The 23,923-nt window shown below is 39.5% G+C and overlaps 1 protein-coding gene and 1 non-coding gene across 3 annotated transcripts; both read left to right on the forward strand.

Moving 5' to 3' along the window:
- Nucleotides 1-4,150: 4,150 nt before the first annotated feature.
- Nucleotides 4,151-13,035, forward strand: LOC103707639 (homeotic protein knotted-1-like). Of its 2 annotated transcripts, XM_039127653.3 has the most exons (6): nucleotides 4,236-4,368; nucleotides 4,475-4,839; nucleotides 4,918-5,040; nucleotides 5,154-5,286; nucleotides 12,060-12,313; nucleotides 12,561-13,035. In XM_039127653.3, the coding sequence occupies exons 2-6, from the start codon at nucleotides 4,504-4,506 to the stop codon at nucleotides 12,765-12,767; spliced, it is 1,053 nt and encodes a 350-aa protein (XP_038983581.1). In that variant the 5' UTR covers nucleotides 4,236-4,368; nucleotides 4,475-4,503; the 3' UTR covers nucleotides 12,768-13,035. The 2 variants fall into 2 exon arrangements, with proteins under 2 accessions (XP_008790432.1, XP_038983581.1); XM_008792210.5 differs by having other exon boundaries at nucleotides 4,151-4,839.
- A 5,906-nt stretch (nucleotides 13,036-18,941) lies between these two features.
- On the forward strand, nucleotides 18,942-19,013 carry TRNAH-GUG (transfer RNA histidin (anticodon GUG)). The gene has a single exon. It is a non-coding gene; the product is annotated as a tRNA-His (tRNA).
- The last annotated feature ends 4,910 nt before the right edge of the window (nucleotides 19,014-23,923 follow it).

Genomic DNA, 23,923 nt, shown 5'->3' on the forward strand with positions numbered 1-23,923 from the left:
TACAAACGCCAAGAATACCTTTAACTTAACGCGTGTCGAACAAAGGAACACATCACTGGAGATTATTCTCACTTCCATGGTTTCGTATCAGGGAGGGAGGGATCAAGGTGGGGATGGGATCAGGATGGGGTTTTGCTTTAAATATTGCATAGGGAAATGGCGACCATGGGTGGAATGACGCGATGGGTGCCTGTCAGCGTGGAAACGTCGTGTCACCCCGCAAAGCTGTGAGTGGGCTCCGCTGCCGGAAGGAGAGCGCGAGAGTCTCGGGGGGCATTATGGCCGCGGGCCCCAGCCCCATCCACCTCAGTCTTCCCAGAAATTATTACACGGACCAAGACTCATATATCAGACACATGTACGGTGCAAAACCGGCACTTTTAACTCGATCTTAAATTATATAAATATGAAAATGTTTTATGGCGAATGGTCCATTTGATCTCGTCCATCTAATAATTAGACCAGTCGAGCTCTTTCTGAGCCCCGCAGCTTTTTCCTCGTTCCCTTCTCTCTCCTCTCCCCTCCTCCTCCTCCTCCTCCTCCTCCTGCAGCCATCCTGCTTTTCTACCAAAATAAAACTCATGGAAATAAAAAAGGCCTGAGAGTTTGGGTTTGGGCCCGCCCAGTATGCTACCTATCACTGTTTACCGTTGAACAAATATTCGTACCTCGGTCAGTCTGTGCTTGTCCTGTTCATTCGCTTTTACACTCTTTACCAGTTTCCTCGGAGTTTTAGCCACCCTAGGCGAGGACCAGTACTCGGACTAGGTCGCAGGAGCACGTGTCATGGGGACAGAGACAGAAAAAGAGCTGTGATCTGGTGAGACAAATCCTGCACAAATTTTACGGAAGCGTTGTGTCGCTCTCCCGTTAGCTAGATTCAGCGCTGAAAGGTAGTATCAGCCATGGTCCTGTTCGCTAAAGATTAGGTCCAATGAAAAGTTTCATATTTGCTGTTAGATTTCTATATTGTTTTAGACTCTGCAGCTGACGAAAGGAGAAAACAAAAGGTTGAATACAGTGACCGTGTATGAGCATGATCGCTCGTTTGAAGTTTGGTTTAATAATGTGAAGAGGCTCGCCAATATTTCGTGAGTCTTATGGTGATTCGCATGATGAGTAAGGTGGCAAAAACTTTGATCGCTCTATTAGATCTTCTTAAAGGAGCTTCTTCTACTATTTTCACTTATGTGGATAGCCTTGCACGTATTTGATGTGAACTGCTAAATTAGTTGATGGATCCTATCTTCGCCGGTAAGTTTCCAAGCAATCTACAAGCGATACTTTCGGATGGGCGTTTTGTTTTCTTGCTGAAGCTCTCATGTGATTAATCTACCGTGGGTACGTATTATCATCATCGATTACGTCTAAAAAGAAGTCAAAATCTATCTCTTTGGATTGACGTACTTTACTGTTTAGTCCTTGTTGATTAGACAGTTTATTTATGCTCCCTCAATTGTGATGATTATTCTATGCTGAGTTACTAGTCTTGACCAAGTTCAACCATTTGTAGAGAAAAAATAGAACTCTGTACAAAAGTAGGCACGAAATCCTTGCAACTAGACATATTTGTGCACAAAAGACTAGCCTCAGGATGCGCGTAACAAACATTAAGTGTTAGGTAATGTAAGGTTAGACATAACATGATGACCAAATGACCGAGCTTCTTCTACCTCCCCTTATGAATACCAATGTAACTATATATGATGCAGGCATTTTTTAATGCACTTTGCAAATTGCAATGCCTAATCTTTAAATCTTTTGCTAAAGACTTGTTATTCTAGTCTGCATTTTTTTAAAAATATTTTCTTGATCTATCAACTAGCATTCTAGATATAACTAGCCATAATTTTAGCATAGTTGTCTACTTCATCCTTTAGTTTTATTTCTTAGAAAAACTTCTTTGTAAGAAGATGATTAAATAGATGGGACTGCACTTTGAGATCTGCTATTAATTATCCATTTAAATAATAGGCAAGAGAGCCACCCTGATTTCTAGACATAAAAATGATGTGGTTGCAATTTCTTCATTAGATTACCTAACCAGAGATGATTTTTATTGATGGCTTGGAAAAGAAAATCCATCATCAAAAGAGAAAAGGATACACATAATGCTACTCGTGCACTTAAAACACTTTGACATTGCAATTTTAATGTTCCCGATCGTCATAAAAATTATATATATTTAATTATAACTTGGAATGTTAATATTAGTTCTGCACTTGTTCTCTTTTTTGTAAAGTTTCAATATGCAAGCATTATGATACTTTACCAATGTATTCAAAATATTTGCACAAGATTGTTTGTTTTTAAGGTTTCATTTCAGCTGATATATTGATCAAGATATAAATTTGTATCATTCACCTACTCATATAGTGTATCTATTAAAATCTTGGCATTCTGAATATCTATCTATCTATATATATATATATATGTGTGTGTGTGTGTGTGTATGGATATATATGGTTGGTGCATGATGTTAGCTAGTGCAGTATGAAAATATTAGTAAATCTCAAGACTGGTATCTTGGATTAGGTATTGAAATGTTTTTCTTTTCAATTTTTTTACACTTTAAATCCTGATTTTTTCTAGTTGGTCATCCATCAATACAATATACATCTGAACATTTATGTAATATGATTGTCATTAAGAGCTCGTTTGGTTTGCGGAAAAATAAGGAAAAAAAGTGTGGTCAACGGAAAAATAAAAAAATGCCTCTTGTTTGGTTGGAGTTTTTAAAGGAGAGAAACGAAAAAGTTGTATTCCCATAGGAATATGATTTTCACGTTTCATGGAAAAGTTTTTTCCATGAGAAACATAGGAAAGTTACTTTCTCATAAGCCAGAAATCAAAATATTTTTATTTTTTTTCCAAAAAGATCTTTCACCATTAAAAAGGCATTAAAAATCTAAGTTTTCTTAAGGGTTAATAGAAATTATACATAACTTTTTCAGGAAGTGAATGGTCAACCAAATATAAGCATTTTGGAAATTTATCACTTTCTTATGGTCAACCAAACATACCAAAAGTATTTTTTCAGGTATATTTTTTTCAGAAATCTTCTTTTCAGAAATCATATTTATAAAAGAAAAAATGCTTCATGCGAACCAAACGAGCCGTAAAGTGTTATGACACTTCTACCTATCCAGTTATCATTCCCTTTTGGATGGGAGAGATTATCAAATATGGATGGTGGCATTTTCACTGCAATTTTCAACAAGATTATTGTAATAATTAATTTGTTATCATTTTAGTTTTTTTTTTTTTTAATTCAGCGAGGTAACAAATCCCTCATCCTTCCGAACACGCATTGTGACAGTGTAGAACTGAAAACATCGTAGGCCGCTGCATGAAGTTGCTTTTCCTCATCGGTCCAAATTGCTCGTAAGAAAACAGCGCAAGCTAGTGCGGCACAGCAAGCCGTGCTCAGGGCGAGAAACCGAAAAAATGGACCAAGGAACCACCGTAAAGGATAAGTCTTTTATCATGCAGACTCCCAAATGGACGAAGTAGTCGTATTTTTCCAATACGCCCCTTAACTGGTAGCATCTTTCCCATCCCTATGTATTCAGCTTTATTCCAAAGATGCCCCGGCTTTCTACATCACCATCCCTCCATCTCATCTAAGGTTCTCGCTTCATCCGTTCCGATGCTTACAAGATGCCGTGAAGACAAAAACCACAATTAGACGCCGTAAGCTGGCAATAATATATATATTTGTTGAAAAGAGTTGCACAGTTTTTTTCAACCTTTAACAACCCTCTCGATGGGCCACAAGCAAGCGGTCTTGTCGCAGTGGGGAACTGGCGATGGCTTGCCGGTGCCCGCCGGCCATTCCAGCTCTCCGAGGACTCGACTGAAAACATATTAAGAAAGAGAATATAGTTGATCATATATATATATATATATATATACGTACAGTCACGATCGCATAGGAATTAAAATAAGGCATGGTGTGAGACTTGTGAGTGCGTCGTGACAAATATTATATATTTATTATATCTTATACAACAACTAGTATTGGTCCGGTGTATCTCCAAGCCATTTCCCCAATGGAAGTCACTTTCTCTCTCGTCCCCATCACTTCTCTCGTATTCTTGTGGATTCTGGGGGTAAATTTTTTTCAGTTGAGGCTTTGAGTTACATCTCTACCGCCACTGCAAAAAAAAACAAAAAAAAAAAAAAACTGCTCCTGTCTAGATGATTTGACATCGGAAAAGAAAGCCACCAGATATTATGCCTTTCCCCTCTCTCTCTCTCCCTCTCTCTGTCTCTGTCTCTCTCTTTTGGTGGTGGTTGCCATCCATCCCATCTTCTTCCGGCTCTCTCATCTCCTCTCCGTCGGATGATATATAATTCCGTCTAAAGGTTTCTCTTCCACCATCTCCTCTCTTGCTACTTTCCCCCGCACTCCTCTCTTCTCTAGCAGTCGTTTCTTGTACTTTTTCTTTATTTCGTTGATATACTTTGGGAGGTCTGGAGCGTCTGGTAGCTGGGGGAGGGATGGAGGAGTTGTCCCAGACGGGGGCCAACCCCAGAGGGGGGCGCTTCATGTACGCACCCTCCTCCGTGGTCACAGCCTCAACCACCACCACCACCACCCCAACCACTGTACTGGTTGCACCCCCCACCACTGCCTCCATTTCCATCTACTCTGGCACAAACCCAAAGGCGAACACTTTTCCCCACCTCCACCCCCCCAAACCCGAGGCCGCCTCCTCTTCCTCCTCCCACCTCTACCCGGTCACCAGACCTACTGACGTGGACGCCATGAAGGCCCGAATCATCTCCCACCCCCATTATTCCAACCTCCTCAAAGCCTACATGGACTGCCAAAAGGTTTTCGAAATCTCTCACGACCTCCTTTTCATGTTAACGTTTATAGCAGGTAATAATAACATACATGTTTGTTAACAGGTCGGAGCTCCGCCGGAGGTGGCGGACCGGCTCTCGGCAGTGGCGAGGGAGTTTGAAGTGAGGCAGCGGGCCCACGTGGGCTGCCGGGACCAGCCGGCCGACCCCGAGCTCGACCAATTCATGGTACTTATTTTCTTACAACCACTCAAACTTGTTGCTGAACCAATTGGTTGTTTTGAATTTTAGTTTGAAGATCCAAATTGGTTAATATTTTGCAATTTTTTGAATCGTGACAGGAGGCATACTACCATATGCTAGTGAAGTATAGGGAGGAACTAACAAGGCCAATGGAGGAGGCGATGGATTTTATCAGGAGGTTTGAGTCGCAGCTCAACTCCCTCACCAATGGATCCTTCTGCATCCTCACTGGTAAACCCCCACTGGTACTGGTTAAATTTGTGATTCTACTGGCTAGCTAGCACTAAATATGTTAAATTTTTATAATTGATCAACATTTTAGCATCGTGAACAATTAAGCCATTGGGTATTGGGATAGAAGGTAAGTTTCTTGGCTTATATTTTCTCCTCCATATGGGCTGTTAATCCATCTGGAAAAGAGGAGTGGTGGTGTGGTGTTAGGGTTTCGGACGCTTGGACTGCAACAGTGCAACGCCGAGGCGTACGGCCGTATGCCAGTACGCCAAGTACGTTGCATATTTATGAGCGAAGACACCCTTCTTTCACGCGAGCCCGTAAACAGAAAATCTTGACCGGCTTCTTGCTTGCTTCTTCTTTCGTTATAATTGTCCACACCGTTCTCTTTCTCAAAAAGAAAAAAAAAGTGGATATTACTACTATTACTCTCTCCCTATATCTTTAGATGTATTATAATTCTTTGTTTTTTAAGCGATCCTTCTATATGGATGTATCCTATATAGTAACGGGACATATAAAGGGGAAGGAAGGCTTTCTCTGGCTGTCTCGCGAGGCTATAGTAGCTATCATTTCCGTTCCACTGTATATTGTGTTTATTATGAGGGGAGAGAGGAGGAAAACGAAAGGGGCTTGGAGGGCATCTATACATGTACAAGCAGTCTTAATGTGAAAATATTTAGAGAGGAGGGAGATGACAAGACAGATTTTGGTCTTAAAAAATTTGCCTTTTCCGTTGTGGACAAGTGCTATCTCGGGGTTCCAAAGTCTCGGGAATAATCGTTGTATCACTTCCCTTGTTTATCTATTTATTATGTTATTAATTCCATCTTACACTTTATGCTCCCCTTCCCTCTCTAGGGTAATGGGGCATGTAGCAATACCAGAAAGAACATTGGATGCACGAATTATAAGTTGCTGTCCTTTCAGTACAACTGACTTTGGCGACGGACATAGTCTTGGTGTTGGCTTCCCACTTGAATATTAGATAGATTTTGCATATTCTTGATCATGTGGGGTAGATTGCGAAGTTCAAATACTTGAAGGGTATTATAAAAGAAAGCTTAAAACTGAATGGTTGTTTCTTGTAGCTATGAAGCTACTTATGCTAGCTAGTGCAAGATTTTGAAAATTTGCTCATGACTCAACTGCACCTAACATTTGTTCAGCAATTAATGAGTGATTAAGTAATGCTTGTAATCTTGCCTTGTTTTGAAGTTTTTTGTCACACACTGAATTTATGATATCTGGACTGTGTTAATGACTGCAGTTAATGTAAGTTGGAGTTCTGGAACTGACGTAGGATATTAAACATTATGTAGCAATGCATTGTCATATTTACGGTTCTTGTGCTGGTCTTGAGCACGAATCTCATGGTAGCCATACAATCATTTGTTTAAAATAATCAAAAAATGCATCTTGTATTTCTGGTACTTCTCCAAATTCATTTGCATTACACTGAACTTAACGAGTGCATTTTCCTTGAAAAGTGGAGATAATGTGACAATTATTAGGTTTCTTCAAAATTATGGAGAATTCGTATTGCACTTTTCTCCCTTGGAGGATCTTTAGTAGGATGAGCTAGGCATACTTTCAATATGTTTAGCCAAAGCAAATTTTGTTAATGTCATAAATGTCTCTTGTTTGCATATTTGACATGCTGTCAGCTTGCCTTCATAGAAGGGACCTCGACCAAAGACATTTATTAAAGTGTTCTGTGTATATTGCTCTGCAGTATTTTTTTCAGACAGTACAGTATGCTCTAACTAGAAGTAACAATTTTTCAATTCTTTCTTCTTCTGTAGATTGTTTTAAAAGGAAAAGATATATCCTATTTTTGAACAAATTGAAATGTAAAGAATCAGCCAAGATGCTCTATATATTGTCTTGTTGCTTTGTTCTATCCATTTGTCTTTTTATCCTTTTTTTCGTTAAACTTATATTGTTTATATATTTTTTATCCTGTGTCGTGTACTATATTTTGGTGGTTTGTTTAAGGTTTAATGATCCAATAGGGGAGAGAATTTTTCCTCAACCCGCACAGCTAGAATCTTTCAAAATAAATTTAGGAAAAGATGAAAAATTGCCAGAAGTAGAGTTCACTTTTTTTTTTCTTTCATCTATGACCAATAAATGATTCAATTGATGAATTAAAATTGAGGCAGATAGCCTCTATTTATAGTAATTGTAGTGAGATCCGTTCTTGCATAATTCCCATTCTTGCATAATAGGATTAGCTTTTAAAAAATAAAATAATTATTAGAAATAAAAAAATTTAAAATTCTACAAGTTCTACATTGACTTTGTCTTCTGTTGCTCGGACTGATTTTTTACAGCTTAGTAGATATGTTTGGTCAAATTTTGTTTGACCAGCCTATTTCATTTCCCAAAAGATGGAAATTCAGCCCATTTCAACCCTTTAGGGGTTGGCACTATATCGTAGAACATTAAAAGTTATCCAATTCTAGTAAAGATTATTTCAATTGGGCATTGTATGTCATGACCTTCGGAAGTTTTGTATGCGATTTAGCTTTTGGATGTGGCAAAACTCGCTCCTGGATTTCGTCTAGCTCAACCCATAGTAGCCAAAGTAGTCCAAATCGAGTCCGATTATCCTCTTGGATCACTTAAAATTGTTCATTGGTCATTTGATGCCTTTTCGTGGCCATGGTTATGCCTTTTCTAGCTGTTTGTGATGTGTGATTTTATTATTTAAGTTTGACTAGCATTCGGTTTAAATAGTCAAGTAAATGTGAACACCTTCCATATCATCCACTCTCCATATTCTTCTGGTTCTTTAGTGTAACTATATTCAACATTGTTGTATGTGAATAATAGCATCAAAGTGCCACCTCTGGCTATATGCACCCATGCTCACAATGGACTGGACACATGCATGCTTTGCTAGTCAGCTAGTTTACCTCACGGTTTGCATGTTTTGCATGCTTGGACATCGTATGCATACAGGTTCTAAGACCTGATTTTCTCTTCCATTGCTGACGCGTTAGGGCATGATTGCATGATGCTAGTCACCACAAGAAAAAGATGGAAAGCCAATACTAAGCTGTTGATGCTAGTAGAAAGCGTCGGCAGCTCCCGAGCGTGCCAAAATCTCTCGACATTTTTAAGAAGCGTCAAAGATTAGCGATGCTTATAAGCAGCGGAAATTTTAAACTGGCCTCCCATGACGCTTTTCTGGCTAGTGTTATTAGTGTCGTTAAATTTCATGAAGAGGACGATGATAATGAGCGTTGTCGGACACCAAAACTCCTCCTACATTTTCGATCCCCTTGCCCCAATCCAAACCCTAAATCCAAACCTCAATTTTCTCCTCCTCATCCCCCTCCTCTGCCTCATCCCCAAATTAGCAGTGCTAATTTGTGATGCACCAAAGCATCTTCGGAAGCCTTGTCCAGGCGCTTCACTTGCCTACGCATGTTAAAAACGTCATCGATTAGCGACAATTAAAAATGCCGTTATGATTAACGCACGACGCGAACCAAAAGGCATCATGAATTTGGTTTTTCATGTTTGCATTGCCAACACTTTTTCGATGCTTCTTAAAGTGTCGGGGCATAATCATGTGACGCTTTTGAGAGTCGCAAGTGACTTAAAAAGCGCCATCAATGCCAGGGATTCCTATAGCGAGTCATGGCAATTTTCACATTACCATTCTCTTAGCAATTTATCTGCATTGCTTTTAAATAACTGAATGTACGGGCACAACTCATTTGCATTTTCAGACCCTCATTAAGAATTCGGTAATCATAAAAATATACTTTGATTGAGGTGAAGATCATGGACCTTGAAGATATAAAAGTTATAATTAGCGGTGAGCCATGGTTGCAGCTGGACCATGGCATGGCAGGTTTGACTCACGATAGACATCTATTAAATGCTGCGATGGAGCTTTAGCTTTATCTTTGACTCCTTGAACATTTTGTCAGACATTGCATATTTGAGGTTTTGCAAACATGGTATCTTCATCTGAAAAGCAATTTAGTTGGTGACTGAGGTTTGCCTGCTGCGCTGAAAGGATCTGTCTAGCTTAACACTTTGGCATAGCTTGTTGCTTGGCTTTGTCTAAATCTCGTGATCTAATTAGCTTCTATGAATAGATGTTAAACATACAGATTATAATAGCAAAGCATGATTTCTAGGTTAAGGAGCTAACCATGTTAATTACCCTATTGCAAACATGTGCATGCAAAGCTGAAAGTTACAGGCTAATCCTATGGTGTTTTTTCACCATGAATCTCGAGGTTTGCAGATCGTAATTTCCTATTAATATGTATCTTAAGAGCAAGCCAAGATATGATTTAAAGAGGAAAGTGGAATTAAGCCTAAGTATGTCTGAAAGGTACAGGCTGATCCTAAGGTGTTTTTTCACCATGGAATATGGCTACCAAGATGACTGCAAGGTATCTAATGGATGAAGTGGGATATGAGAATATGAGTTAGATGTTGTAGGCTTTCAAGAACGTGGATGGTTTTTTCGAGGTGCTGTGCCCTCCCTCAATGTTTGAGTTTGCTAACAGGCTAAGGCAATATACCTGCAGAACAACGTCTTCTGGATTTTGCAGGTGGCAATCTTGAGAACACCACAATCCTCTCGCCAACACCTGCAACTCATGAATAGTAAATCAAAGTATGATGGATATAAGAATGGGAAGCATATTTCTGTTGCTGTAATCATATCTCAACCCTCAGGGCTCTGCCTTGTTTGTAAAATCCTTAGGGTTGCGAGGCATAGATTGAGGCACGAAGGTGTCTCCTCCAAGATGCCCTGCCCCCCTTGTAGGTAATGAACATTCCCTACTATAGTTAGGAGAGAGCTAAAGGTTGGAAAACTAATATAACAGAAAGATTAATATACCTAAAAAAGATAATTTTTTAAGATATTAGAAATATCATCATTTAGTAGCTAAATTTTGTCACAGGATGTATCCTTGAGGGAATTATACTTGTTTTTCTTGGCACTATATATTTTTCCATTTATTTGAATTGCACACATTGCATACTCCTAACTATGTAGCAGATGAAACTTTAAAAGTCCTATAATGCTGAAACTTTCTAGGAAACAACAGGGCAGCATTTAAGCTCACAATGATGGGTAAAATAAGGATAGTTTTGTCTTTTGAAGGTGTGTACGATCATTTAAACCTGAAACATGAAAATTGGTGCAACTAAATTAAGCATTTATGGATGGGGAAAAAAGTTGAGTTTCAAAGCTATGAAAAGATTCTTAAATAGTGATAAAAACTAGAAGGCTGATTGTATGGATGTAAAATAGAGTTGCAGGTTTATTTATTACGAGGATGTGGAACTTGACTAGGTGCTCTTGAAGATAGCCTACCGAACTTAGTTCAGTAGGTTAGCATCGGAGTTCTTTGGTTCAAAACCTAGGCAGTGGCATCCCTGCACTATTCCTGAAGAAATGTTTTTACGAGGATTAACCAAGTGTTTTAGGGTTTTTTCTTTTAAAAAAAATATGATCTTCAATGGTTTTGGGGGTCTATAAAGGTGATGCTTTATCGCAAATACGATTGCAAAGCAAAGGGTGAATCGTTTGGATAAATATGGTAAATCAATATGTTGGACCAAATGAATTGTCCTTGGAGTTCATTGCAAGCATGATCAAGTGAACCATTTTGCTTTTATCTCGCTGGAAGTCGAAATACTTGAAATGCGAGAATATGATAAATATGTAAATAATATTTTTTTGTTGAGGATTACATTTGAGGTTTAGTGTCATGGGAAATAAATAGTGGGAGAGAATAGGATTGATGTAGATGTCTTTAAATGATAAGGACTATGCATACATCTAGAATGAAGAACGAAATTATTAGTACTTGGCTGATCTTCAAATCAATATCTGGATGATGTGTGACCACTAAATTGAGACCTACATATGTAATATCCTTAACTATAATTGTTGAACTAGAATTTTGTGCAAGTTGAGGCGTGCTAGTCTATTTAGGGGATGATGAGGCACAGTGATAAACCTTTTTGGGGTAGAAAACCTCAAACACTTGCATGTTGGCTTGGTTCAACTTTGCTTCTCTGTTAATTTATGAGTCTTGTTTTACCCTTGAGGGATATAAATATAGTGCTTGTTTCTACTTTTCTTCAAGATCCACAAATGGAAATTGATGAAAATATCTCCAAAGACAACTGACCTGCCTATATATGGATGTCCTACACTTTTATTTGTAGTTCCACGAAAAGGGGAAAAGATTCCTAAAATTTTTATTTGTGTTGGCTGAAATAAGAGAGGAAATGGATGAAAAATGAATTAATTTGTATATATGCGCATGTCTGCCACTCTGATCTTCTTTAAGCAATTTTGTGCTAGTTGATGAAAACACAAATATTATAAAAAGAGATTGTTTGAATGAAAGATTCTGGACTTCTTACCTTTATCAAAATCATCTGTAGATGTTTTAGGATTATGTTGTTTTGGAGATACATGGCAGTCATTCGGCCATTTTAGTCCTTTTTGTCAAGCCCTACGACCTTTGTTGGTAAATTTGTTTCCTTTATTTTATATTTATATATATATATATATATATATATATATATATATAGAGAGAGAGAGAGAGAGAGAGAGAGAGAGAGAGAGAGAGAGAGATGAATATATCACTTGTTGAGGTCGATCAAACTTTGTATAATGCTTTCTTGTGGTGGAAAAACTGACAAACTGATGACAAGATGGTGTGCATTATAAATGTTCAATAATAAGTTGTTTCTGTTCCATTGGAACCATCCAGATGATAAATGTGGAGCTTGTTCCTCTGAAGAGGATCACCAAGAAGGCAGTGGGGGCGAAACGGAGCTTCCTGAGATTGATCCCCGAGCAGAAGACAGGGAACTGAAACACCATCTGCTGAAGAAGTATAGTGGGTACTTGAGCAGCCTGAGGCAGGAGCTGTCCAAGAAGAAGAAGAAAGGTAAGCTTCCGAAGGAGGCCCGGCAGAAGCTGCTTAGCTGGTGGGAGCTGCATTATAAGTGGCCATATCCCTCGGTAGGCTCTCTCTCTCTCTCTCCTTTCTCCATATATACTTATATATATATATATTATATTCTTGATAGCATGAAACCAGGTTCATCATTTCAGTATCAATAAAGAGTAATCCTTGGCAAGCTGAACTAGATTACATCATCTTTCTTCTTGAACAATCTTCTTGATAGGGAGTACTGATTTTTCTTGCGTTTACAATTGTGTTATACCTAACTACTGGAAGCAAACATGATTGCATTACGATGAGCAGGAGTCAGAAAAGGTGGCCCTGGCAGAATCGACTGGCCTTGATCAGAAACAGATTAACAACTGGTTCATAAACCAAAGGAAGCGGCATTGGAAGCCGACGGAGGATATGCAGTTTGTTGTGATGGATGGTTACCATCCCCAGAACGCCGCTGCTCTGTACATGGATGGGCATTTAATGGGTGAGGGCTTGTACCGATTCGGACCATGACCTGGTCTTGGTGTACCTGGCTTTGTTGTAATAGTTTCTTAGAGGCCTGTTTGTTGGGGAAATTGAAGTGTATGGTTATGCTTGTGGTAGTGGGGAATTTTCATGATTTTTGAATGCCCGTCATCTTTTTTTGTTCGTAATTTAGGGGCTGTAACTAGTAATGCCGTTTGTACTAGTTATTGATGTGGCTACCTTCTTAAATCTATTGAAGTTATTGGTGTAACAAATATTATTACCATCATGGCAATATTTCTGAATAAGTTGATGATTTTATAGTGTTGGAATATTGTATCAGTTGCTAAGAGGTCATCTTCTGATGGGCCGCACTACGTGGGCTAGGCTTCTTGACAACTTGTGCTTAACTCCAGCATGTTAGCACGTGCGGCATTTAAGCATATTGGGAGCTCATTTTTTGCTTGACGGAAAAAACCCGAGCTTGGAATATATTTTTGTTAACCTTCGCCTTCAAAAATATTTTTGTTTGTCAGCATTGTCTAAAATTTGTTCATTTATTAGTCTACCCGCAACGTTGCCTCTTTTTTTTTTTTTTTTGCCTAGGAAAAGGGAAGATGGGATGAGGAGAATCTCATTCGCGTTGCAACTCCGATTGGGCACTCTTTCTTTAGCGCGTAGAATTTTTTTTACTCATATTTTTTTTACTCGTGGTAGAGCCTACTGGTATGGAAAAAAAGTTTCGTTTCCACCGTGCTACCACTTTGGTGGTTCATTGCCTCTTTTTGTGAAGCATGTATTAGTTGGATGGCTTCGTTTATTCTTGGTTCCGGACCCTTTTTTTTCTCTGAGCAAATTGATATGTTGGCACCAATCAGATAATTTGGTGATATTTTTAATATAATATGGTTTAAACATGCCGCAACTAAGGATTTAATCCTGGATCTCTTTCAAAATCAAGCTCTTGCTCGTGGGGAAGGTGAGCATGGTAGAAAAATAAAATTATTGCATTTCTGGTAAATGGGTTGGAGAAGAAATCTCGTTCCCATGGTTTTCATTTATTGAGATTTTCAAAAATTTACTCATGATCTTTGGTCGATTTTTTTTTCATGGGTCCGTTGTTTTTGCTGCATTCTGCTATTCGCCTTTGGTTATTTGGGGGTCGATTCGTTTATTGTTGATGTCGACTCAAGTTTGTTCGGAGTCGAGTCGTTATCCATTAGGGTCGACTCGTAAAAGGGCAAGTTTTTATTGCTATCTAAATTTTGTTTGTAGCTATTTTAGGGTCGATTCGATTTCTTTACAGGTCAACTCGTGATCTTCAAGGATCTACTCTTCTTCTTAAGGTCGACTAGTGAAAGGGATGGCTTTCTTTGCCATATGTATTCTAGCTGCGGTCATTCTGTGGTCAATTTAGCTTTTTTAGAGATGGACTGGTGAAAGGGCTGGCTTTCATTGCTTTTTGTTTTCTGTCTGCAATCATTTTGAGGTCGACTCAACTTCTTCAAGGGTTGACTCAAGAAAGTGCCAATTTTTGCTATACTCTGTCTTTTGCTTATGCTTAATGTGGGTTCAACTCCATTTCTTTAAGGGTCGACTATATTTCTTCAGGTGTCGACTCAAAAAATTGCTTGTTTTTGCAGTACTTTGTTTGTCGCATGTAGTCATTGTAGGGTTGGCGCGTCTATTTTTGGGGTCGACTCATGATCTAATAGGATCGACTCGTGAAGAGGTTGCTTTTCATTTTTTTTGTTTTCTTTCTAGGGCATTCTGGGGTCGACTCGACTTCTTCAGAGGTCAACTCGCGATCTTTATGGGTCGACTCGTCTATCTTTGAGGTATTGACTCGAGTTTGCTTGGGTCAATCATGATCCATTAGGGTCGACTCATGACATACTAGGGTCAACTTATGAAAAGATTTGTTTTTATTGCTTTTTATTTTCTGTCTGTAGCTATTTTAGGATCAACTCAATTTCTTTAGAGGTCAACTCGTAGTTTTTAGATGTCGACTCAAGAAAATGCTTGTTTTTGCTACGCTGTCTTTCACCTGCAGTCATTTAGGGTTGGATTGAGTTTGCTTAGGGTCGACTCGTGATCTACTAGGGCTGACTCGCGAAAGGGCTGGCTTTTATTTTTATCTGTATGCTTTCTACGACCACTCTGGGGTCGACTTGACTTCTTCAAAGATTGAATTGTGATATTCAGAGATCGACTTGTGATCTTCAGAGATCGATTCAAAAAAAATACTTGTTTTTGCTGCGCTCTAACTTTCATATGCAGTCATTGTGGGGTTGACACTTTCATCTTTGGGAGTGACTCAAGTTTGCTTGGTGCAACTCATAATGCACTAGGATGGACCCTGGAAGGGCTGGTTTCATCCGCTAGGATTGTGATCTGCAGCTGTTCACCGCTGCATGCGGCGTAGAATATATGTAGCTTCTCTAAGGGGTGTTTTTAAATCCTTAAAAGAATAGATGCCTCTGGCAGTAAACTAAGGATGAGCTTACCATGTCTGAGAGCTCTTTCACATTTCAGAATCCACTCTTCTGTTTGGAAGTTATGACAACAACGGCTAGTTTATTGGGATTTGCTTCTTAATGTCATGTCCTGCACCTAGCGGATCTGATCTTCACTAAATTTCTTGTACCCTTTCTTTCCCCCGGCCCCAACCCCAAACATTAGGTGTAGTTGCACTAGTCAGTTGCATCTTATGCGTGTGAAGTTAAAAAAAAAAAAAAAAAAAAAAAGGAAAAAAAGAGAGAAAAAGACCGTCGCCGGACAATGGGAACTCAGTGAACTTGTAGAAACAAAGGCCTGATGATCCACATGCAGGTCCCACTTTCCACTACTCTAAAGATTGCAGTGTTCAGAGCTCGAAAGGGTCATTTCCTTCTTCCAATTACCACAGCAAACTAACAAATATCCGTACTGCCTCCACCAGCAACCTTTGCACCTGTCCTTAATTTCTGTGTGTGGCTAAAGTACTCGAGTGCACCAACTTCCTACTTCCTCCCAAGCAGCTAATCCTCCACCTATATATTCTTGTAGAAAGGAATCATATGCAAACAGACAGCAGAGGATGAGATGAGAGATCTCTGTGACCCTTTGAGAAGCCTTTGGAAAATCTTCCGGTCGCGTTCTCTTGAAGGCAGCCCTCTCCCTCTCTCTCCCTCTCCCTCTCTCTCTCTCTCTCTCTCTCTCTCTCTCTCTCTCTCCCTACACACACACACACACACAGAGAGAGAGAGAGAGAGAGAGAGAGAGAGAGAGAGAGAGAGAGAGAGAGAGAGAGAGTTAAGAGTTGGTGGGGCTAACAAGAGTGCAAAAAGAGGAGCCTTTTGTTCCCTTTAGAGATGAGCACTAAATGTTCATGCGGTCAGCGATCAAAGGCCTCTGGGGTAGCTTTCTGGCGGTCCATTTACTACTCCTCCCCCCCCCAACTTCTTTCCTGTTCCTTTAGAGATGGCAGAGCTCTTACTATCTCTTCTGCCTCTCCTTTGTACTCCCTTCCTCTCCACCATTATAATCCATAACCAGCAAAGGTGAGTCCCCAACAAGCTCTCATTTTTATCGACTACTCAGGGATCCTCGCCGATGGGCAATCTCGGCAGAGTCATCATCTTCACGATGGTCTTGGTCTCCGTTGTCGCTGCATCCGTCACGTTGGCTCAAGAGATCGGCTCGATATCTTCTTCTCCTTCTCCTACTTACTACTCTTCTATCAACGCTACTTTGGAGGAGAAGAGGGCAGTACCAACTGGTTCGAATCCTCTCCATAACAAGTAGACTCGTGGCATGGCTGGCCAAGGTCAAAGCTCCTCGGATGATTCGGTTTAGAAAGATGTTTGGCTTTCTTCGTATATTATATGTTTCAATGTCTGTAAACTGGATCTTTCTCCATTAATGCCTATACCAGATAAGTAGCTTTCTCAAAGGTGGTTTGCTGTTTGTTGAGACAGTAATGCATGGCCATATTATCATTGAGATGGAGATTGCGTGATACTTACTAACACATTAATTCTAATTTTCTGTTACACTACAGATTGATATATCTGAAATATACGCGATCTTCATGCTATCCAAATGAATTAAATTCTTTTTAAATACATTGGATCTCTTATCATGGTGGTTGTCAATGAGTCTAGAACTCCTCAACCCCAGGTCATAATGTTGGGTGCCTTATATATTATTAGTGTGTTTCTCGAGTCACTTTTTGAATCTCTTGGCCTACTATGTTGTGGCATGAAATTAATAACCAATACACAGCAAGGACCGCCCTGCGCGCGGGCTATATTTAACGCCTAGGTTGCATGATAATTAATGCTAAGTTGATTGCGTTAGTTCCCTAACTCCCAATACTTGAGTTGTGGATAATGTTAGAAATCATATAATATTAGAAGGATGGAAGGTGGCCGGTGCATGCGCTGGTGATTGGAGTGTTGTTTTTGCGTGGGGGTGCGAGAGAGTGGATGTAGGTGTCTCATATGGACTGGAAGGAGAGGTGGGTTGGGAAAGGAACCTTTTCTTTTTTGTCACTTCGATGAGGGGCATGAGGTATAATCATAAAGATGGGGAGGAGGTAGCTCAGCTGCATGCAGCTTTTGCTTTGTCGGGCCTTTGGTTGGTTTTGTCTTCTCATGGTGGTAATGGCGTAGCTGCGGATGGTTGGCACGGGAGCACACGACATAAATGACTTGGTACAATGAAAGCAAACCGTACAACAAGGCTTAAATTCTACGAATGTGAAACTTCGTTGCATCCTACACCACAACAAACAAAATCTATGGCGACCAAATTTTAGTAACATGAAGATGCCCCTTGATGCAATAACTGTAGCAACTCAGTGCCTACATATAATATATTCTGGCCATATTAATTAAGTACAAGTATTTTCACCATGAAATTGGTATGATAACATCATAAAATCCACCCTGATTTACTTGGTTTCTTCACAAAGAAGTCGACTCTGACCAACTGCGTGCCTAGGTAACAAAATCTTTTAACTTGTATGAACATATGCATTGGAAATAATTGTCCCCACAAACCTCATTAGCAGCTTTCTACATGTTTCAACTGACAGACCACAATTTTTAATGATGCCATTCACGGATATGAGTTGCGATCATAAATATTGTTTCTCGAAAAAACAATGTTTAACATAACAAACTGATGATTTAGTAACAGGCTGAGCATGTCTCGTGGCAGTAACCTAACATCCAGAATCCCTGAAAAGATAGAGGCGAGTTCTTTCTTTTTAAATGCCTCGGTTCGGTAGCCCACCAAAACCAGTACAAGGATCCCTAGCTTTGGATCATCCCGCTGAAGCATCGTAACTTTAGTTGGGTTACTATCATGTCCTTTAACAAACATGGAGCCATGGCAGAAAGGACTTGGCACTTGCTTCCAAATATGTACCTAGATTTGTACTCCCTCAAGAAATTTGGACGATTTTTTCACCATTGAGAGGGCTTGCGTTCGTCCCATTATGGCAGTTGTTCCTGACTCCGGGATAGGGGCCAGCAGTCACCATTAAACGACGTGTCAGTGGTGCGTAGTAGTTGCCCTTTGGTGGAATTTTGTTGTTTTTTTTTTCCGATGTGGAGAATGAAGACAGTAAAGCACTTACCTCAAATTTATTAATGCGAGCTATTTACAAGAAGCATGAGTTTTGGTTTAATTTAACAAACATGCATAGCCATTAGGTTTAGCTAATCAAACATGTTTGTTCTTTCTTATAGTTTGGTCTAATTTAACGAATATGTATATCCATTAGGTTTAGGTAATCGAATATCCATATGGCGAAAGCATCCACTCCCAGCCATTCAGCTAATGAAATGGTGTATGTGGCTAGGCTTAGGGATTGGCAAAAAATTCTTGTCAATTTTGTTTTTTATTTTTGCTCATCCACTGCATCGTAATTGTCCATCATGCTCCTACAATTCTTGTTGGACATCCATGATGCTTTGAGCTATAATCTTATTTTTCAAATATGCCCTTATTTATGAAACATACTAGCTATTGGTACAGACATGAACTAAGGACAGCCACACTTAAAGTAGGAACACACCACCCTTCTCCTTCCTTTTATTTTTCTTAAAAAAAATAAAACCAAGCACAATTCACATGATTTTGTATACGTAGCATCAAAGCAAATCGCTTTTTGAGTGCTGCAGCGACAAAACCTCTGTATATGTTTAATTGAAGTCACAAGTTGACACCAAAGTGGCTGTAGTTTAGTGGTAAGAATTCCACGTTGTGGCCGTGGAGACCTGGGCTCGAATCCCAGCAGCCACATAGATTTTATTTTTTATCATATAATTTGCTTTTTTTTTACTCGACAATAGGTCCTACATTTAACTTCTTTTTTTTTCATTCTACATAAAAAAAACTAAATTTAAAGTTTATTATTTAAAATAATTTGCCAACTATTTTAAAACTTAATTGCCTCATCTAAATTTTTGTTTTCCAGAAGAAAAAAAATTTAGATTATAGGGGTGTCATAATGGAACAAAGTGGACGCCGAGACCCGCCACCTTTCGCCTCCCCACTTCTATCTAAGGCTGCAAATGGGTCGGGTCGACCCGTGACCCGATCCGACCCGACCCGCGTAGATCCGACCCGACCCGAATTTTAGGACCCGCGGGTCCGGGTCGGGTCCTAAAATTGGACCCGAATCATTTTCTGGATCGGGTCTGGGTTTACCAAACGGACCCGACCCGACCCGAATGGACCCGAAGAGAGAGAGAGAGAGAGAGGAAAAGCAAAAGAAAGTCTTTTCTTTTTTTTTTTTTCTTTTTCTTTTTTTTTTGGCGTGGGTTGTGGTACTGTTGGTCAGTGTGGGAGGATAGCAAGTTAGCAACAAGCATAGGTTCACAGAATCCAAAGGAACGTCGGCCCGTCAGGATTCTCTCTCGATCTATTACACTGTTGAGACCTCTGGTGTCTCGGTAGCTGCCTTTTTTTTTTTCCTTTTGTTTTTTGGTTTTTGTTTCTTTTAACTTTTGAAGGGAGAAAGTGAGGGAACACTGCAACTGAATATGGGTCATGTGCCAGTTTTCTGTAATGGAATTGGATTTTGGAAGAAGGTCTGGGATTTTTTTTGTCCTCGTGAGAGGGGAGCTGGGAGACACCGAGTTCCGTCCAATCAGTCATACAGATAAAAAATAGTGTGATATGAAATTTGGCTTGTAGACCGACTTAGTTAGTAAGTCATGGGTCATCTGTTCTGACTGGAGCTTAATTGCAAGTCTTTCAAGTCATGGGTCACCCAGTACCTCATAATTATGATATGACCAAATTAGATTTGCCCAAATTTTTTCCCAAAAGCACAAAAAATTAGATCCGATCGGACCCGAACCCGACCCGAATCAGACCCGAACCCGACCCGAACCCGACTCGACCCAACCCGATCTTCAACCGGGTCGGGTCCGGGTCCAAAATTGGGACCTGAACAAAAAACCGGGTCGGATCGGGGTCACCTAGGACCCAACCCGACCCGACCCATTTGCACCCCTACTTCTATCCTACCCTGCGGTGAACCCTTACCTATTCTCGTTAATCCTTTTCTTTTTCCCTTTTAACTACTTTCATGTGTCTCATATAGTCTAGTGAAATAGTTCCCATATATTTGTCCCAGTAAATCACCTTTTCTATGCTTCTATTGGCATCTATCTCGCTTCAAGTTCGGTAAAATTTAGCAGAATGTGTTATTAGAATATCCCTGCTGAATTTATCAGCAGCAGGAATACTCGTTGCATTCTATCCATATAATTTTGGTGTTTTCAACAATTAGATCAAGTCATTTGATAATCTATCCACAATACACTTGTCTGATCCATCCACTTCATTAAAAGAAAGGGAAAAAAAGCATTTAGATCATGTTATTTACCTCTTTTATTACCCGTTTTCAGTCATGGATTATATTCCAACTGGCCTTCTTTGCTTAAAATCCCTTGCATTTTGTGCGCCATTATAAGATTGTTTCAAATATGACAAAAATATCTAAGTCATGGCCTCATTCTAATCCATCAACACCATCTCTCTGATCTATGGGGAGATGAAATAATTTTGAACTACCACTGTCTCATCCTTAGGACAGTCCTTTGATTCCCTCTTGAGCTTATACTTCCATCGATGAGTAGATCCCCTGTGAATATACAGTAACCTTCTGGATGTCCAGACCACCACGCCCAGCCACAGACAATTTCCCAGTCTGCAATACTGCCAATCCTACAAAAGAAGATTGCTCTATGCTCGCCGAATACCAATTCATATAATGAATTGATGAAGTGAAAAATTTAAGAGTCGAGAAGTGGAAATAGACTGATTTCAGAGTTCTTCGACTAATTCCAGATTGGCCCTAGCCCGCACAATAGGCACCTTAGGAAGTGATAGTTGCATGTATTTTTCTTTCTTGTTATGCTGATATTCTCTATCATTAGTTGTCCTTTCTTGCTTGTTATGTATTTTATTGCTCCAGATTGGTTTCTTTGTTGTCTATCTTGATTTTCTTTTACTCCCTTTTGATGGGGCTTGTTCCTATATCTATGAATTCCATTAAACCCGGAAATGAGACAATGGAAGAATCTTTTTGGTCTTCCAATATCAATAGGCTGATTGTTTTGCATCTGGCTGCTCTTACCTTTGCCTTCAGCTTATGGAATCAATCCTTTTGTAGCGACCCTTCATGATTTCGCAATTATACACAACATTTGCAGATGCTGCAGAAGTTCTGGTCTAACATAGAAGATATTGACAGAAATCTGTTGGTTGTAGATCCAAAACAGTCATCTGTTGTTACATCCTATCAGCAGATTTGTGTTGGTGAGGCTTTCTTTGAATGTTCATGATGATTTGTGTTTGTTAACATGAATCCTTACTGGGTAAATTTCTTTTAGGTGATGGCAGCCATCTCTTATTATATGCATATGCTCGCAATCCATGGTCTTTATCAGAGTAAGTTTGCTATCAAACACTGGTCATTTCTTCTTTCTTATGTTTATGACAATAATCTCCAATAGCTCCAGATGCCATTTTCCAGTCCAGATTGAACTGTAGATCTACTGAGAAAGAACTGGAGGAAAAATGGCAGGAAATGGTATATGTTAATCTTTTCACTTGGTCTAGTAATATTTGTCTTCTATCTGGCTATTAACTTCTGATCTTTCATTTGGCTATGTTAGTGTTTATTCAATGAAAAGTAACGAACGCCCCATAATTTAACCATCATATATCTATCCTATTTAAGAACTGGTATTTCTTGTGCGCGTAGCACTGGAAGATAAATCTCTCACAACTATTGAGTGCTCGAACTTGTTGGAGATGATTCATATCCTTGGATGAACTTGTTGCTTGCTGCATTTGGTGATCAAAAGAGTGGATATATCCGATTACTCTTCTCCCACATATGACCTATTCTAGATTTGTGCCCATAATTTAAGTTGATCGGCGTTGCTGTAGACTTAAGTTGCGTCAGAATAAGTATCTAAGTCTTATGGGACTATTTCTGTCACCTACAGTTTCATTTTTATCACTTTTGCCAACTCTGTACTGGTGGATGCTGTCAAGTTTTGGTCAAGGATTTGATGAGCTGTTGCTTCCAGTTGCCATGATAACTATGATGTCCACGTTCAGAACTATTGGACCCTGTCCAACAATATTCAACACGAATCCCTGAAAGCACTCAAATGTTGAGCTACTGTCTACGAAACATAGAGATACTATTGTTATTAAGGGCAGAGTGTATAAAAGATAGAAGAAAAGAACTTACAGCTAAGAATAATTGCTTAGCGCCGGTTCCTCACCCGTGTTTTTTCCTGTTCATCTTACTCTATTAGTTTGATGTCTTTCTAGTATCATCATTTTCTAGGTCATTTGATATTCTATTTGGGAACTGCCTTTATTGTTCTGAACTTGCAGTAGTTAAGACTGTAATTAACACTGCAACAACTCAAGACCTCACTTAAAATGACTAGCCGAAATGTTTTATTTTTGAGGAGTTCCTTAGTCCTAAACACATATACCATGATGTGCGACTAAACATACGCTTGCACGAGTTGTTACGTACTCTTCTCGTTCAAGTCTTGATGTCTTTGTTGGGCTAAAAGTTCAAATCGATTCAAATCTAATTATAAGCACCATGATTGGCTTGTGGTCAGTCTCCATGGCTCATGCTGCAGCGTCTCCTAGTCCGCATAGGTTATGGGCCGACTTCGCTCTAATATTATTTATCACAACTTAGGACCTCACTCTATAATCTCTTCTTCTATATACACTATTATAAGTACTTTTTTGTTTTTTGATAATAAAGGAGGTCGGTAAAGCAGCCACCTAGCTTTTATTGAATTGCAGAAGCAATTACAGAAGAAGGAAAGAGTTCCAGAGAGCTAACCGAGATTAGATCATAGGGAGATGATATAACTGTCACGCCCCGAGCCCGAGGCGCGGCAGACGCCGCACGCCCGCACGGCGGGCCGCACGGGCGCGCAAGGCAGCAGATCATATCAAAGCAGATACAGCTTTTCAAAGATAACATAATTATTTAAATTGTTCAAAAGCGGTCTTACAAAATTCCAAAATAATATATGCCAACATAATTCAAATGTCCAAACTAAACTAACTAAAATGCCAATAACTGAAGAATCATCGGAAACTCTAACGCACTCCCCAATCCCGTGCGATCAAGCCTCTGGATCTGAAAAATGGAGAAAACAGAATAATGAGCTACACTAGCCCAGTAAGCAACAAAATACCCCAGAGTGGGGTCAGAGCATATCAGATCAAAATACAGGATAATGTTTGAAACAAATCACAAATAATATCATTTTTGTCTTTATAAAACTCTGATATCATAATCTCAACATGATAGGCTACGGCCACGTAACCCAGTGGCATGGGTTGCACAGAGTGCCAGAAACCACTATTGTTAGTCACCGGTGGAAACGGTGTCCAGAAACCACTATTCTAATCACCGGTGGTGCGGTGTCGAAACCGGTTCCTCACATATTACAAGTCGACAGGTCCAACGTATAATCCCCATTGGCGGGGCCAGAACAGAACAGATCATAGCCATGCTGAGAATACATATATATATAAATAGATTTCATAAACTGTACAGTCATATTTCACGGATTTCAGAGCATATAATATGATTTTCAAATAAAACTTAACATGCCAGACCCATTTTACTAAATACAAAACATATT

This window comes from Phoenix dactylifera, chromosome 7, assembly GCF_051530095.1.
Source record: "Phoenix dactylifera cultivar Ajwa chromosome 7, Ajwa_hap1_PhDact_Kaust_v1.1, whole genome shotgun sequence".
Classification (NCBI taxonomy): Eukaryota; Viridiplantae; Streptophyta; class Magnoliopsida; order Arecales; family Arecaceae; genus Phoenix; species Phoenix dactylifera.

Excerpts from the sequence above, each read along its gene's own strand:
- LOC103707639 (XM_008792210.5), top strand. The coding sequence starts at position 4,504 with ATGGAGGAGTTGTCCCAGACGGGGGCCAACCCCAGAGGGGGGCGCTTC. Across the intron at positions 4,840-4,917 it reads CCTACATGGACTGCCAAAAG|GTCGGAGCTCCGCCGGAGGT; the intron begins GTTTTCGAAATC and ends GTTTGTTAACAG. Across the intron at positions 5,287-12,059 it reads ATCCTTCTGCATCCTCACTG|ATGATAAATGTGGAGCTTGT; the intron begins GTAAACCCCCAC and ends GGAACCATCCAG.